Source organism: Callospermophilus lateralis, chromosome 17 (assembly GCF_048772815.1).
Source record: "Callospermophilus lateralis isolate mCalLat2 chromosome 17, mCalLat2.hap1, whole genome shotgun sequence".
Classification (NCBI taxonomy): Eukaryota; Metazoa; Chordata; class Mammalia; order Rodentia; family Sciuridae; genus Callospermophilus; species Callospermophilus lateralis.
In genome coordinates this window covers 45,543,747-45,560,736 of record NC_135321.1, presented here as the reverse complement: position 1 = coordinate 45,560,736, position 16,990 = coordinate 45,543,747, and the positions used below count along the sequence as shown (strand labels likewise).

General features: G+C 41.6%; 1 protein-coding gene across 2 annotated transcripts in view; it reads left to right on the top strand.

The window, feature by feature from the left end:
• Lama3 (laminin subunit alpha 3) overlaps positions 1-16,990 on the top strand; it is a 231,364-nt gene that overhangs the window by 202,618 nt on the left and 11,756 nt on the right. For both annotated transcript variants that reach the window (XM_076836560.2, XM_076836558.2), the window contains 6 exons: positions 4,358-4,475; positions 4,840-4,980; positions 7,707-7,846; positions 8,581-8,712; positions 9,861-10,014; positions 14,319-14,488. In XM_076836560.2, the coding sequence (XP_076692675.2) occupies positions 4,358-4,475; positions 4,840-4,980; positions 7,707-7,846; positions 8,581-8,712; positions 9,861-10,014; positions 14,319-14,488 (855 nt within the window). The remainder of the gene's footprint in view (positions 1-4,357; positions 4,476-4,839; positions 4,981-7,706; positions 7,847-8,580; positions 8,713-9,860; positions 10,015-14,318; positions 14,489-16,990) is intronic.

Genomic DNA, 16,990 nt, shown 5'->3' with positions numbered 1-16,990 from the left:
AACTTAATCTGAAATCCACCAGTTTGAGGATGCACTCAGAAATCATTTTTATATTCTTTTAATTTGTTTGTAATGTACCAAAGGCTTTTAGATCTCTGACATTAACATGTTAGATGAAAATATCCTAGAAGGTTTTGTAAAGCCTCATGATCAAGATAAAATACTCCCAGAATGTTTGATTTCGATCATTTATATATGTGATTCTTCTTTTTTTGTACCAGGGATTGAACCCTGGGGCGCTTAACCACTGAGCCACATCCCCAGCACTTTTTATTTTAAATTTTGAGACAACCTCATAATTTAGTGAGAAATTTAGCTTAAGGCCTTGCTAAATTGCTCTGCCTGGCTTTGAACTTGTGATCTTCCTGTCTCAGCCTCCTGAGCTGCTGGAATTACAGGCATGCACTACTATGCCCAGCCTTACATGTGATTCTTCAGGTTGGAAAGCTCAACCTTAGTAGTTTGGGAGTGAATGTCTTTAAACTAGGTGGCCCTTGCAGATCATGGTCTATAACACCTGAATTTTGCAAATGAAGAAATTGAATCAAAGAGATTATATTAATATTGAATAGTAATATTAAATAGTAATGTGGTCATGAACAGCTAGTTATGAATTGCCAGTGACCTTGATATTATTCAACTAAGTGTAATAAGAAACTACTTTAGGTAGTCAGCACTTCAGAGTACATTTGAGAGTTATTGTTTATTTGTTCACTACACAAGTGTTTTTGAGGCCTAGTGTGCATCAGGGATGTGACAGGTATTGGAGAGATCTCAAGAAGAGAGGAAGTGAGATGGTCATGATAGTCAAGTATGGCACATGCTATGAGAGTGCACATGGGCCTCAAGGCCACACCACAGGGGATCTTGCCAGTCATGGTAGGAGCCATTGGAGAGACTTCAGCAGCAAAAGGGCATGATCTCTTTGGGGTTTTCAGTATCTCACTCTAGTGCAAGGCAGAGATCAGATTAGGGAAGGGAAAGAGCAGAAGCAGAAGTTGGAAGAGTAGAGTATTAGCAGAGGTGAGAGATGAGGGTGGCCTGATCCAGGGGAAGGGGTAATAGCAGTGCAGGTGAGGAAGAGGGAGCAGGTCCCAGAAGTAGCCCTTAATAGTTGCCCAGGCAGAGTTAGGAAAGGAGGAAAGTGGTCAAGACTGATACCTGGTTTTTGGCTGAACATGTGGGTGGATAAAGGCACCAGAGGAAGAGCAGGTGACATATTCAGTCTGAAACAGCCTGAGCTCAGAAGCCAGAGACACAGCCAGGTGGAAAGGCACAGAAGCAGGTGGCAAGAATGGCCTGGAACTCCAGAGAGAAAACAGGCTGGAGCCAGGGTGACTGATGTTCAGGGACAGGTGGTCATTTAGATTATGGAGACAGGTGTGCTGCCCAGAGCCAGAGACAGGAGCAATTCTCCAGGGAAGACAATAAGAAAACCATTGGTAGGAGGTTTGCATTTGTGTGTTACTAGCAGAAGGTCCCTGGTCAGAGACATTGGCACCAGCCAATCCAGGCCCACTAGGGTGGAGGGCAGGACTACAAGAGCAGTTCCAGTTTAGGATTTGCCACCAAAGAGTGGTATGGCCTTGGGTTAAGTCAACACTCAATCTTTCTTTGCCTTTTTATCTCTCTCCACTAAGAAAATATATACACAGATATTAAATGCCTATACATGTAGACAGAAATATAGGATTCTCCTAGTAATTGGTCTTAGAATGTTGCAAACAAACAAAAGGCTACTTCCTTTTTCTGGCTAGTATATTCCAGTTTCCAATCAAAATTTTTTAAAAAATGGGAAATGCAGGAAATAGAGGCAAGTCTAAACATTTCTCTGGACTTTTACACTTTTGAAAGTAAAATACTGGGCTGGAGACACAGCTCAGTTGATAGAGTGCTTGTTTCACATGCACCAGGCCCTGGGTTTAATCCCCAGAAACAACACACACTCACACACACACACACACACATACACACACACACACACACACACACACACACACACGAAAGAAAGTAAGAAAAAAAAAAGAAAATACTAAGCAATATTCAGCTGTTTCTGGGTTGCCTCATCCCTAAGTGAGGCCATTGGTGGTCTAGTTAATCCTGAAACTGCCCTCTGACAGGGGTTTCTGGAGGTGGGTGGACACAGAGGAATTCTACCCATAACCCACAGCCAAGCTGTGTAGAGGCAACCAGGCAGCTCTTCCCAAGGAGGGAGGTGTCTGATGCCTGGCATACATGGAAGGCCCCTGTGGACATCTGAGTATCCAAACCTGTCATGGGGCAAAACACACTAGCAGTAGGGCAGGTTTGCTCCAGGGATTTTGTGGGTGTTTTGCGTCTCCCTCTCTTCCTGTGATTTATCTTCTGGAAATGGGAACCCATATCTTGGAATATTTAAGATTCTAATCAGAAATCACAGCCTGTAACTCCCATCTGCTTCCCAGGAGAAGAGCAGAACATTCCTGATAATACCAGTAGTTCTGACACCAAAAAGGAACTTTTTCCTGTGAACTTATATCACTGCATTACAGAGTGTGATTATAAAATGTGAAAATAACTTGAAAAGTGAAAAACTGATCAGGTATCAGTTGAAGATTTACTAAGTACCCCACTCTGAGTTTAGGATTATATTTTTTTCTTGTTGCTCTCTGAAATCTGCCTACAGCAGTCATGGACCTAGATAAGCTTTGTGGACAGATTGGCCCAGAGTATGCATACACATGTGCCCCAGTGTGGGAATCCTTAACACACCAACATGTACCCTGCATTCACGTTCCTCTAGCAAGTATGTTCAGACCCTGCACTGTGGAGAAACACAGAAGTTTAGGCCTTCAGATAGCCCAGGGGAGAATTTCATAACACATCAAAATATGTATAAAGAGACCAGCTCCAAGAATTAAAAGTTTAGGCCTTCAGATAGCTCAGGAGAGAATTTCATAACACATAAAAATATGTATAAAGAGACCAGCTCCAAGAATTTCCTCCTCTTCTGGGCCAAAAAGTCATCTTTACAAAATAATTAAGCTCATGCTGCCATACCAGTGAGAATTTGTTTCTGCTTTTTCCTTTTAATAAAATTTAATTTAATGTGTGTTCCATGCAGCTCCACTGTTCATAATGAATTGGATTAAAATGAATGCAGACACCTTTCCATTTAGAAAAGTGAGCAGCCCTAGGGACTTATAATGAAATCTTCGGCTTTTCTTAGTACACCATTTGTTTTAGAAATTTAAACATTTGTCTGGGCTTTAGTCAGTTCACATGTGTTAATGCTTCATGTAAATTCAGCTCCAAACACATCCAGAAGTCAAATCAGAGGGGAAATGCCTAGGCGTTACACAGGAAGGTGTTGTAGAAATGGCTGTCATAATAATAATGATGGTATGGTAATATAGGGATGGTCACTATCCCCTACCATCTCACGATGAATCCTCACTGTGCACCAACCATTGTTGGAATGTGTTACACATATTAACTTATATAAACTCAGGACAACTCTATGAAGCATTAACATGATCCTATTATACAGATATGGAAACAGAGGCAAAGAGAAGTCAAATTGCCTGCTCAAACAGCAGGGATAGCCCTCATCTCTAGAGAGCACTATTGTGCCTTTGGAACACCTGAGGGTCCATAGCCATGTACCACCACTGTCTGAAGCTTTTCCCCTACACTAGCTGGCTTAATTCTCAGAGTGACCCCTGGTCTACTGTCACACATGGTAAGGATAGCTAAGAGGTGGATACAGCCTGGAACCCAGATAACACCATTGGTTCAGCCTGGCAGTGGTTAAACCACATCACATTTTCCATAATTGAATCGAACCAAAAAGTAACCCCTTACTTCTTCCAAGTTCATAGTGGCTCACTTAAGAGTCCACAGGAAAAAAAAGAACAAAAGTTTTTCTAGAGCATTTGTGGGTTCTTCTATGTTATTTACAAATTTCTTAACACATTTATATAAGTTAACATAATAAGTATATATTAACTTATTAATATACTTTCCATCTACCATGCAATGCCATGACTCTGGGGAGTGGAGGGTGGGGATTTCTAGATATTGGGTGTATTTTGTCTCTGTCCATTTTGGGGACAGTGGACATTCTTCTGTCAACATTATTGTATTTTTAAAGTGAAGAATGAAGACTCACTCAATGAATGAAGGAGGTAGATTATTCCAGCATCATAAAATAAGCAACATTATAGGAATCCTGGGGGAGCATGATAGGAATCTCATGAGCACAGAGAGCCATAAAATGTATGGAACTTGTTTATGGATGAGAAATGTTGGAAAGCAAGTGTTTCAGCTTTGACTCTCAGGTGAGCCTGACATGATCCTATGCTGTATCCTCCATCAGGTTTAACATTTCTACACCTGCTTTCCGAGGCTGCATGAAAAATCTGAAGAAAACTAGTGGTGTTGTTCGGTTGAATGATACTGTGGGAGTCACCAAAAAGTGCTCCGAGGACTGGAAGGTAAGTGGAGGTTCAGAACCTTATAACAGAGTGTGGAGTGCATCCCAGCCGACCCATTCCTGAACTTTGGACTTTTTTCTGTCCTATACTTTCACCAATACCAGTGAACTGGTCCCTCTACTTGCAATGTACAGAGCCTCTTCTAACTTGCATATTAAATTTGTAGCAAAGTAAGAATATCAGCAATAGGTGCAAATCCTTACAGATGATTGGTAACTTATTAGGCAGAAGAGAAAACTCAGTTTCTTTCTGAGTTATATAAATCACCTCCATCAGTTCCAGTAAAGTGATCAAGGGCAAGGTATTGTATTTCAGCTATGAAATGTTGATAGCACCAATAATTTATTCCACATTTGTATTTCAGCTTGTGCGATCTGCCTCATTCTCCAGAGGAGGGCAAATGAGTTTTACCAATTTGGACTTCCCCTTGCCGGACCACTTCCAGGCCTCATTTGGATTTCAGACCTTTCAACCCAGTGGTGTATTGTTAAATCATCAGACCCGGGTAAGAAATAGTCCCTAATATTGAACAAGGTTTAAACCTGACTCAAGGTTTGGTGTCAAAAACAACAGAGTTTTGTTTTGTTTTGGTACCAGAAATTGAACTCAGGAGCACTTGACCACTGAGCCACATCCCCAGTCGGATTTTGTATTTTATTTAGAGTCAGGATCTCACCGAGTTGCTTAGCACCTCACTGTTGCTGAGGCTGACTTTGAACTCATGATCTCCTGTCTCAGCCTCTGGGATAACAGGCGTGTGCCACCATGCCCAGCTACAGAGATGTTTTGAAGGTAGAATTATAAGGCATTTTATCTCTCATCATGGCAAATGCTATTGTATAGTTCAATCGTGGGGTAGGTCCTAAAAGAAATCAGGCTTAGGACATACCCAATAATTTGCAGATCTGAATTTGTGGGTATCCATGAATTCACTTTCATTATCTTAAAACTTTTCTTTAGTAGTGCATTATAAAGCTATACAGAATAGTGGGGTTGGCTTTGACATATTCATAAATGCATGTAACATAGTTTTCTCCATTTCAATCCCCAGTACATCTTCTTTCCATCACCCCCTCATTTTCATTCTTTACAGGTATATTTTGTGATTTAAAATGAATTATAACTATTATAAATAACAATGTGGCTAAATTTTAAATCTAAGTTTTTTTAAAAATCTAGATTTGTCTCATTACTTTTTTATTATACAAAAGCTAGCTCTTTAGGGACCTTTCATTGCAGCAACTGGTTGAACCCTATTTATATTCAGAGATGGAAGAAAAGAGGGTCCTTTGCTCCCTCCCCATGTACAACAGAGCCTTAGAAATTTTCTTCAGCTAGGAGGTGCCTTCTGCAGCTCAAGAGGATTTTGCTGGGGTGGCCATGTGGGTGTAGGAGTCAGCGAGTCAACACTCACAGACTCCACAAAATTCACTTGCAGAATGAGTGGAATTTTTAAGTAGAATAATGTCATTCTTGATTTGTTTCTTTAGGATTGACCAGTATAATAATATATATCTAGCATCTGTTGAGAAGATGGGAGGTAGTGGACTGACTCTGAGGCTATCTAGTATTAGGAATACCACTCCTCTTGGTAACTTGCTCTCTCTCTCTCTCTCTCTCTCTCTCTCTCTCATATATATATATATATATATATATATATATATATATATATATATATATATATATAAATATAATTTTAAAACTAGTCCTAAAAAAGCATATGTCAGGCGCTGGGGTTGTGGCTCAGCAGTAGAGCACTCACCTAGCACATGCAAGGCCCTGGGTTCAATCCTCAGCACCACATAAAAATAAAGTAAACAAAATAAAGATATCAAAAAAAAAAGCATGTTCCAACATTTGACAGTGGGGGTGACTTCCATCAAAGCAGAGGGTCTTGGCCCAGCTCTTTTGACAACTAATACTTGCTTCCTCTGCCATGTGTAGGAGCACTTAGTACACAATACAGAAAATGGTCAAAAGCAGGTGGAAGAATAGAATTAGTGAATGATTACATTAATCCTGGATAATAGAGAAATCTTAGAAATATCTTAGGGACATTGCCTTCAATTCTGTAATGGGTTAACTAAGAAATACATAGAAAGTAGCATTCTTTGGACCAATTCAAAATGAGTACTGCCAACTGAAAAAAAAAAAAAAAAAAAAAGGCAGCACAGCAGGGTGCAGTAGAACATGCCTGTAATCCCAGCAGTTTGGGAGACTGGGGCAAGAGGATCACAAGTTCAAAGCCAGCCTCAGCAACTTTGCAAAGGCGTAAGCAACTTAATGAGACTCTGTCTCAAAACAAAATATGAAAAGAGCTGGGGGTGTGGCTCAGTGGTTAAGCACTCCGGGTTCAATCCCTGGTCCCCCTGCCCCAAGCGGGAAAAACAGACTGAAAGCTCACTGAAGAATCACATCTTGCTGAGTACCATGAAAATTTATACTTGGTAGAATGTAATATGAATAAAATTGGAATGACAACTGCTGAAATTGCACATTTTTCATTTAATAAGTGACCAAAAGACAGAAATCATCTTGCCAAAAATTTTCAACGGAAGAATTTGACATGGAAATTTTGCTTCCTAGAAATAATGATCAGATAGTAAAAAAATTCATAATAACCAAAGAAAAGAAAACATTGTTATAATGTTTATGGAGGAAAAATCATTGTTGGAAATTCCTGTGTCACTTATCATTGCTTACAGAAGTTTCAATGTTACTGTTAAAATGGCTCATTGTATTTCATACCTCCAAGGAATCAGAGTAGAATGGATCAAGCCTGAGAAAGAAATATTGTTGAACTTAATGATCAATAATTAACATATTTGCTATTTTAAAAATTGACAAATCAACTCTTTGCTATAAAAAACATTCAGAAAAGAATTGATGGAAATAATTTCAGCAAATAAAAGTAAAAATAGAAAAATGTAGAAATGATGTGACTATTTTGTATAACTGATTGAGAAATACAATTGGCGTAGTGAATGTAGAAAGTCCAAAACAAAATGATTTTGACAAATTTATCAGAGTTGAATTAATTTGCTTAAGATCTTTATATTCGTAAACATGGAGTCAAAATATTCAAAAAGTAATCTTTAGATTAAAATGACTGTGTCAAAACATCTGGGTCAAAACATCCTGTTTTGCACATGGCTTGAGTCATAAATTCAGTATTTATTCGTTCATATTCCTTGCATACAAATCAATTGCTTTCTTCTATAATGATTTCAGACAAGTAGCCTTCAGGTCACTCTGGAAGATGGTCACATTGAATTGAGCACCAGGGACAGCAACGGCCCAATTTTTAAATCTCCAGAGACATATATGGATGGCTTACTGCATTATGTATCTGTAATAAGTGACCGCGCAGGGTGAGTGGGATGATATTTCTGCTAAAAGTGCTGAGAGTTCTACTTTATTTAGTTTAATTAAATTTTCTGGTACCTTTTTGCAAAATATTTATTCTTAATACAAATGTGATTTGACTAATAAGTCTTGGCCCCTTTCCTTGTTCCATATTAATTTCCTCATTCACAAAATAGATCAATAGTTGGATAGATAAATTAACTGTGGTGCATTTAAAATGAAATACTATACAGCAATAAAAAGAAAGATCTAGAACTATATATAATGACATGAATGAACCTAATGTTGAGCAAAAGAAGTCACACATCAAAGAGTTCATCTCCTGTGATTTTATTTACATGAAGTTCAAAAAATAGGCCAAATTAATTTATCATGTCGAAATTCAGGACACTAATTATTCTTGGAGAAGGAGGAAAGCTGGAGAGAACAAAAAGGAACACAAAATCTATTTTGTTTCTATTTTGGGGTGCCGTTATATTGGTGTATTCATGCCTCAGAAATCTGTTGAGTTGAACATTAATGTTATGTGCACTTTCTCTATATGTACAATGTCTAATAAAAAATGTAATGTGAAAAATATATATATGAAAAAAATTTAATGTTCTTTAAAAAGTCTAACTAGTTCTTTTAGGTAATAGTGATTGAGTCTAGGTTAAAACAGCAACTTGACCAAGATGGCAGAGTGGGTTTTTTTCCCCCTAGTTGTTCTTATATTTGTTTTGCTTTCCTCCTCTTCTAGCCTTCGACTTCTCATTGATGACCAGCCTCTGAGAAGGAACCAAAGGCTACCAGGCTTCTCAGCTTCTCAGCAGTCTCTCCGCCTGGGTGGGAGTTATTTCGAGGGCTGTATCAATAATGTTTTTATCCAGAGGTGGGTGATCTTTTCTCCGTGTGTAACTTCTGAGGACAGCCTGCCTGTGTGAAGGGTATCTCATTGATCCAGTTAGCAAAGTCAGATCGATCAACATGCTGTACCAGCCTCTCACACCGCAGACTCCCAAAATACCCTCTTTGGCAAGAGACGTCCATTAACAAACCAACCCACAAAAAAGCTCCTGACTTCAGCCTCCCTTTAGAAGGGCAGCTTTGGCATATAACCTTGGAAAAGGTCTAACTAAAATTAGCTTTCAGGTTATGGTCCTGAAAAAATATTCACCCTGAAGTTTTATTTCATTTTAATCAAGATGGGGTAATTAGATATAATCACTTCACCATGGTTTTCAAGCCAAGGAATTGCATGGACCAGTGTGGTAATAGGAAATCAAACCACCACAGCGTTGAACATGACTTTTAGTAGAAAGAATAGAGCTTGGTGCTTCTATGCATGCTAGCATTTAACTGTTTCCTGAAATTTTTAATAATTGGATTTAGATAAAAGGCAAAATCCTCCCCAAGGCAGAGAGAAGTCCTCCTGGTGTTGGCCATGCATCTTGGACTAGAACTTGTAGGCTGCCTTGATGGTGCTACCTCTCCTCTCACCACCCATCAGGCACCAACCTCCTTGGCCAGGATCAGGCTCAGAGTTCTCAATCTCCATCTGTTTGACGTAACATCTTCCTTGAACAGGAAGTGGGAGTGATGGAGAAGACAGGAAGGGGGTTAGTCTTCCGGCTGTCATAAGTCTCAGGCAGCAAACATGGGATAAAGCAGATCTGCTGTGATACTTTCCTACTCGAACATAGTCAGATGCATCCTTCCATAAACTCAGAGGTTTTCTGGTGTTTGCCCTCATTTTGGATCAGCCGGTGCCCATCTTTTCCCTCTCTGCATATTTGATTTTCACATTTCTCTCTATGACACCCATTCCCAAGAAAGAACTAGTATTCTAGCCCTGTCACAAGTCCAAGTAATAAAGTTTTCTTGAGCCCTCTGCTGGCCTGTAGATAGGACATACAGGCAGGTGATGGAAGTTTACCTAGGCAGCGAGAATGCCATTTTTATGATGCACTCTCTGGACCAGTGGGTCTTCCTCCATGAGTGACAGTTTGACAGCAGCTTTCACTTCTGCCCTCCTTCCAGGTTATCAGAGAGTCCTGAAGTCCTGGATTTGACCAGTAAATCTACCAAGAGAGACGTGTCCCTGGGAGGCTGCAGTTTAAACAAACCACCTTTTCTAATGTTGCTCAAAGGTTCCACGAGGTTTAACAAGGCCAAGACTTTTAATATCAACCAGGTAAGTGTCAAAGCCTCACCTTGAGTTTGACTTCTCCCCAGAGCATGCTCCTCGGTCTGCCTGGTGGGAGAGTGTGGGCCAGGGGATGAGCAATCACTGGGTCCATGTTGGGCAGTGGCTCCATGAAGCAGCACTGGTAGCCATTGATGGCTGAATTGCACCAAATGACAAAGCGGGTTTTCTTTTTAGCCTTTATTTTGTATCTTGATAAAAATTTGGCATTGTTTGCAGTCAGAGAACAAATAGAAATATAACCAAAGGCAATGGGTTCGCCCTTGATAAGTGCAAAGCCTGGAGATAGAAGAAGGCAGAGAGGTTGATTACTTACACCTGAGGATTGTTATCAGCAGTGTTTTTATCCAGAGGTGGGTGATCTTTTCCCGGTGTGAAACTGATAAGGACAGCCAGCCTGTCACAAGTACAGAGAGCACTGGGGTTCATTCTTAAAGCAGTGCCTCTGCACCAACAAAGAAAACAAAGGGCTTGTACTGGAAAGACTCTAATCCCATGCAGAGGCAGGTGCACTTCTGAGCATGCTCAGTTGGAAGTCATGCATCTTCATATGTCACATGTTCAAAAATGACTGATAGGAACACTCATCCCCTGGGTGGAGGTTTTAACATTATATTGAGATTATAATGAACAATGTTTACTCTAAGTTACCTGGAAGAGGGCCTGTGAGGCCTTGGCTGGTTTAAACCAGTTCCTTGTGGTTTTCTCTGGAGGGCTTCAACAGAAACATAACAAACAAACAAAAAGCTTGAGAGGAATACTAATAGTCATCTAAAGGGGCAGCAGCTCCCCTGTCCAATATAGATGATTGCCCCTAAAACTAACTGCATAGCTGCTAACAGAACTTGAACTTGAGTTTCTTTTTCTTTTTTTCTGTAGCTTGATGTCATGCTCTTTTGACACTTGTGCTGAGTCTATAGCAGTCCAATGATTTTCTTTAGAACATAAGGTCCACACCACTTCTCTTGCCCTCAGATATTACCTCTGCCCTAGTGCAATTCCTGAGGTAAGGTATACACATGCACCCAGGCCTCACTGAAGCCAATAATATGCATTATCAACTGCATGTTAGAAACACCCAAGGAACTCTAAACCGGTGTTCAGGCTACATCTGACCCAATTAAGTCAGAGGCCCTTGGACTGGGGCAGCAAATCATAAGTTTATAAACTCCTCAGGTGATTCTAATGCGCAGTGCTGAGAAAGATTGAAAGGAACTGCCATTCTTGGTGTGGAGGAATGAAAATGTGGTCATGAATTGAACACAGGTTAGGATTTAAAGAATTCCTTGCCCTGCCAGAGGTCAGCAGTGTGACCTCCCCAGGCCTGAGGTCACAGTTAACCCCGAATACCTCTGATCTATCAGGCATTACAGTAGCAGTCCAAGTACACTTCCATACTAAAACCTTTTGTGGTAAGTACTTCTAATAGGCACATCTTACAGAAAAGGATGCTGTGTTTTAGACAGGCGAGCAATTGTTGGCCCATATTCCCCCAGGTAGAACGTGGAGATAGAATTCCAACCCAGGAGCCCATGCTGTCCTGAGAGCAATCTGCCCTTGTTCAACATGCTTTTCACTTGATGTCAACCACACGCTGCTCATCTACCAATATTTCCTTGCTCTACAATAATTCGGGGACATGAGAATAGATAATACATAAGAAGAAGTGTTTCCTGCTATTAAGAAGAAATGCATTTCTTAAATTCCAAAGGGTTGTCATTTTACTGCTGTGAGAAGAATAGTTTTAGAATTGCCTTCTTAGAAATTAAGTCATGTATTCATTTTTTTTTTATTGTAAGGCTGATAGCTACTGAGATACAAAATTAGCATAGTGATGGTAGGACTGGAAAGAAGGAGATGGATTCCAAAGCTATTTAGAAGATACAATATATTGAAATGAGACAATAATTGGATTTGAGAGACCAGGGAAAGGCAGGAGAATTCCTTGTCAGCCAGTCTGGATTGTTGGGTAGACAGAGATGCCATTGAGAGAGCCACAGAGACAGGATAACAAGTATGTGGAGGGAAGGAGGAATAGTTTGTGTTATATTGAATGACAGGTGTCTTCAGGTGGAGATAGATGGGGAGGGACCATCAGTGTCTCTGGGTGGAACTGGGGCTATTGCCATGGGAGATACCAGTGTATACATTATTTAATTTTCTCTCTGCTCCAGGCAAGCTCCAGGGTAGATAGAAGAAGATCATTCTGCTTCCAATAGCAGAGAAAATGCAACATAAATTAATAGTTAGGTCATAGACCTTGGAGTCAGACTTCCTGAGTTTGCATGAGGCCTTTCCACTGACTAGGTGTGTGCCCTTGAATTGTTTAACCTCTCTGTGGGTCTCTTTGCCCCAAAGTAAATGAAGACAAATAGTGGTAATATCTCATGAGGTTGGCATGACAATTAAATGAGAAAATAAATACAAAACCCTTAGAAAAGTGCCTTCCCTGTAGCATGCAATACACATTAGTTATTATCACTGTGTATGATAAGACATGAGAGGGATGTGACATGCTATAGAAGTGGTTCAACAGGAATTTTCCTGTCATGGGAATCAGGGGGATCTTTCTGGAGGATGACCCAGGAGCTAGAGATATGGGGAGTATGAGTTGTGTTTATATTCATGAATATATGTGCAGCATGAGCTGAAGCCCAAAGTTGGGAGGCAGGATGTGGGCGGCACTCACTTGTACCAGACACTTTGCAAGCATCCTCTGTGATGCTCTCAAGGCTTCATGTTGTCTCTTTCAGCTTGCACCACAGCCCTCTGAGGGCAAAATAAAACACCAACTTCATGGGCCAGGAAATTGAGTTCAGAAATGCTTAAAAAAAAATCTTGCCTCAGAATACTCAGACAGTAAATAGTAGAGTCAAATCTCCAACAATATGCTTTTCAGGCCTCTCCAGGCTGGAAAAGCTTGGTGAACAGTGGGAAATTTAGTGGAGAAAGGAAACTGGAGAGAGAGAACTGGAATCACACACTAGCATCTGATCAGGCAAGCTTAGTATGTCCCTTGAATGTTCTTCAACAGTCAATGCAAAGCCATTGAAAGAAGTGTTTTAAGCTACTTTAAAAAGTAAAGATTGTTAAACTGGCAGCAGGTTTTGGGATGATTTGATGTAGGAAAATTCTAAAGACAAGGGGTCAAATTGGCAAGCTACTGCAATAGTCCTGGCAAGAGAGTCAGGGCTGACTTTAAGGGCAGAGGCACTAGAAATGAAAAGGAAAAGTGGAGACAAAAATGTGTCACAGAGAGGCAGAGTAAGATGTGAAGACAGTGCATGAAAGAGGCAAAGGAGGCAGGTGTTCATGATGACCAAGATTTTGAGCCTGGGTTCCCTGAAGGACAAAGGGGATTTATCAAAACTGATCTTGATGATTCTGTGACTGCTGAAGAAACACAGGACAGACTTACACATGGGTCACCTCTGATGAAAATGAGGCCAGGATGTGGTCCCCCTGCCCTTCTGTGTCTTCTCTCAGTCCTTTCACCTGTCCTGCTGCAAAAGCCCAAGTGAATGGTGAAGAAGGGGTTGGCAGGCTTATGGTTCCATGGAGGCCTTGTGCTGCTGTCTCAGGGGACACCATGGTTCTTCTGATAGTCCATGATGGGGAGGGGCCCTGGATACCTGGGGTTCCCAGGTCCATCAGCTTTCTGCAAAGTGGCCGGAACTGTACAGGATGGGAATAATATTCATCCTCCCTAAAGACAAAACCAAAAAAAAAGTGGGGGGGAGTGTTTTTTAAAAAGGGGGGTGTTTGGGGCTGGGGATGTGGCTCAAGCAGAAGCGCACTCCTCTGGCATGCATGGGGCTCTGGGTTCGATCCTCAGCACCACATAAAAATAAAATAAAGATGTTGTGTCCACCGAAAACTAAAAAATAAATATTAAAAAATTCTCTCTCTCTTTAGAAAAAAGGGGGGGTGTTTAGATTCTCTAAAACTTTGTCTCCCCAAAGAATGAGCTCTTCCTCCTTCTTGGAAGCAAAAGACCCCCAAAACAAAGCCTCACTGGGACACCGATGGGTGGATCTGGCTGTGGCGAGGTTAAGGAGCTGAGAATACATGCTGACTCTCCATTCTGTCTCCTCCTGTCACTCAGAGGCTCACAGAAGTTTTCTCAGCGGGAACTTCCATCCCATGGGATTATTTGCTGCCTCTTCGACTTTTCCATTGAATCCATTTCTTAGAATAGAGTGAAAATTGAACAAGGCACTTGGCAAGATTAGATTCTTCCCTCTTTCCCCTGATAACTAGCTGCCCTAATTTTTTGCTCCTCTCCCATGCAGCTGTTGCAAGACACACCAGTGGCCTCCCCGAGGAACATGGAGGTGTGGAAAGATGTGAAGTCTTGCCCACTACCTCTCAAGGCCGAGACCAGTCAAGGAGCCCTCCAGTTTGGGGACAGTCCTTCTAGCCACTTGCTATTCAAGCTTCCTCAGGAGTTGCTGAAACCCAGGTATTTTTGAATTTTCCTGCTCCAGTGCCAACTCAGAACCCAACTGCAATTCTACCCCAGGGAAGTCTAGCTGTATGACACCGTGCACCTGTCACTAATGAAGGTGGCCATACCAGTTTTGTAAAGAGAGGTGCTAGCCTGCACAGGAGAGGCAGCGTGATTGCCTTCCATGTGCTCTTCCTCACAGCTGGATTGCAAACGTGACAGTGTGCTGCGCAGGGCCTGAAACAATCAGCTCAGCTCCGGTTTAGAATTGACAGTGTTCTAAAAATAAGGCTGATATTTTTTTTCCAAAGCTGCTATTTATTTCAATGACAAATCACCTTTCTTCTCTTGCATTCTGTAGTGAAAGGAAAATCATTCTTTTAGGTAGCCTCGGTGCCAGATAGATCATTTTTAGAGAATGTATCTAGACTTTCTATGCTAACAAGTTGCATCGTTTTGGAGGAGGAGGAGGAGAGATATGAATCATGTCGGTACAAAGTAGAAAAACAAGGTTTGTCACTTTCAGGTGATTTGAAGGAGACATAAAGAAAAGAGTGTCAGCCATTTCTTCAAGAGTATTCTACAGAGGGAGCATTGCCCAGGAGTCAAAAAGACCTGGACTTGAACTTGTGGCTTGCAATCCCTGCTTGGCCACACATTGGCCAGCTCCATTCCTCTGAGACAAGATGCCAAGATGGGGTTAGGTGGACAAGAGTTTTATTGTGGGAAAGCTTGTGAAAGATGACCAGGAGGGGACAGATGTAGGCAGGTGAGGGGACAACCTGTAGCTGGAGGGTCCTAAAGACATTAGCGAAGGAAGAGATACAGGGAGGAGGGTTGAGTCGAAGGACCTCATACAATAGTGCAGCTCTGAGAAGTCAGCCATGGGCCCCACCCCAAGCACAGACCACCCCTGAGACGGGCTCAGTGTCAGGCGTAAGAGGCCTGCTCTAGTATATGACCTCACTCAGTCCTTGGCTGAAAATAGCCTGCATGCTGCTGCAGATCCTAGGGTGTGACAGCTGGGGGCTACCAGGACACTGCAGGCAGCCCCACAGCAGCTGCCCCACAGCAGTTCTTATGAAGGGAGCACATCTTTGTGGCCACCATAAAGCGTAACTTTTCTAAGTGTGAGCTTTCTCTCCATGTCTGGCTCATATGTTTTAGCAAACTGCTGTGTATCTCTGGACCTCAGTTTTCTCATCAGTTAAATGGGGCTGATGCTGTTTTCCTTGCAGCAAGGAGCAGTAATGGCCTGGAACGAAGCAGGCCCTGGGAACCCCATTCAGTGAACCATGAACCCCATTCATGGGCGTGACTCACAGGCAGCTGGGTGTGAAGGCCCGACAGGCCTTACAATGCCGGTGTTCTAAAGGGGAGAGCCTATGCAGGTGGCTCCAGATCTTCAGTTGCTTCAGGAAAAGTCTAAGGATCCCTCATTTACCAAATCTGTGCAAGTGGAAGACTAAAATAGAGGGAGTGGGGCTTATCCCTCAGTTTACCTGTCCCTGACTTCTCAGTTGGGATGCCCCACTGCCCTGCCCTCTTGGTCAACATGACCTCAGTGACAACCATCTCTCTTAAAGAAACAGCAGCTGCACATACTGCCCGGAATGTCCCTTCCCAGCCCTCCATTGTGGCCCGTCCACCAGCTCTGCCCTCTGCAGCTCCCATCCCCTGCATCTTCTCCTTTAGCACATTTAGTGGGATGAGTTACCAGCTGCTTCTTCCGATTCAAGCCCAGTACCTTTGCATCCAATACTCAGTTACCCATCATAAGTGGAAACGGTAACATTTTAAAAGGCAAAGTGAAGAATCTTTAGCAAATAGAATTTTTAAGTTATTTTAGTCTCAGATATTATAGCAGTCGGATTATATTTTCAAGGAGTCACAAGATTTCTGCTGTTCTCATTCTGATTTTCATCCCGGCAGGCAGTGTTTTGATTCTCCTTTAAAACTGGTCCCATTATTATAAAATGTTGTTTAGATTCTTCTCCCTTCCTTCAGCCATGAGGATTCATAGCTACAATATCATAGATTGGGATTTGGATCTACTGCTGCCTTTTTGGAGTGTTAATTAGTCTTTTCTGAAAGAAAATCACTTTAAAAAACAGTGCTAGGAAACAAATGTCAAGTCTGATTACCAAGCCCACATATGCAAAGTACTTTACATTTTGGAGCAAGTTCCAGCATCCTCCTTAAAATTGGCAAATTGGCCAAGCCTCATTCCCCAACCCTCCGCACTGGCACACATCACCAGGAGAAACACTGAGTGGTGTTACCATCTGGGTGGTTTAATTTAACAAATATGGGTTGCTTTTTCATTTTGAAGAATGTTGCCCTCTAGGAAACTTGATAATCTGAAGAATAAATGTGCATCTCAGCCTCGCAGTATTAAAAAGCAAAGAGAATTAATAGTGTACTTTTTTCTTCCACTTTCAAGATCTGCCTCCAGATTTTCCATTTACTATTTAACCCAATTTAGTTTTTATTAAGTGCCTACGGTTTACTAGGCTC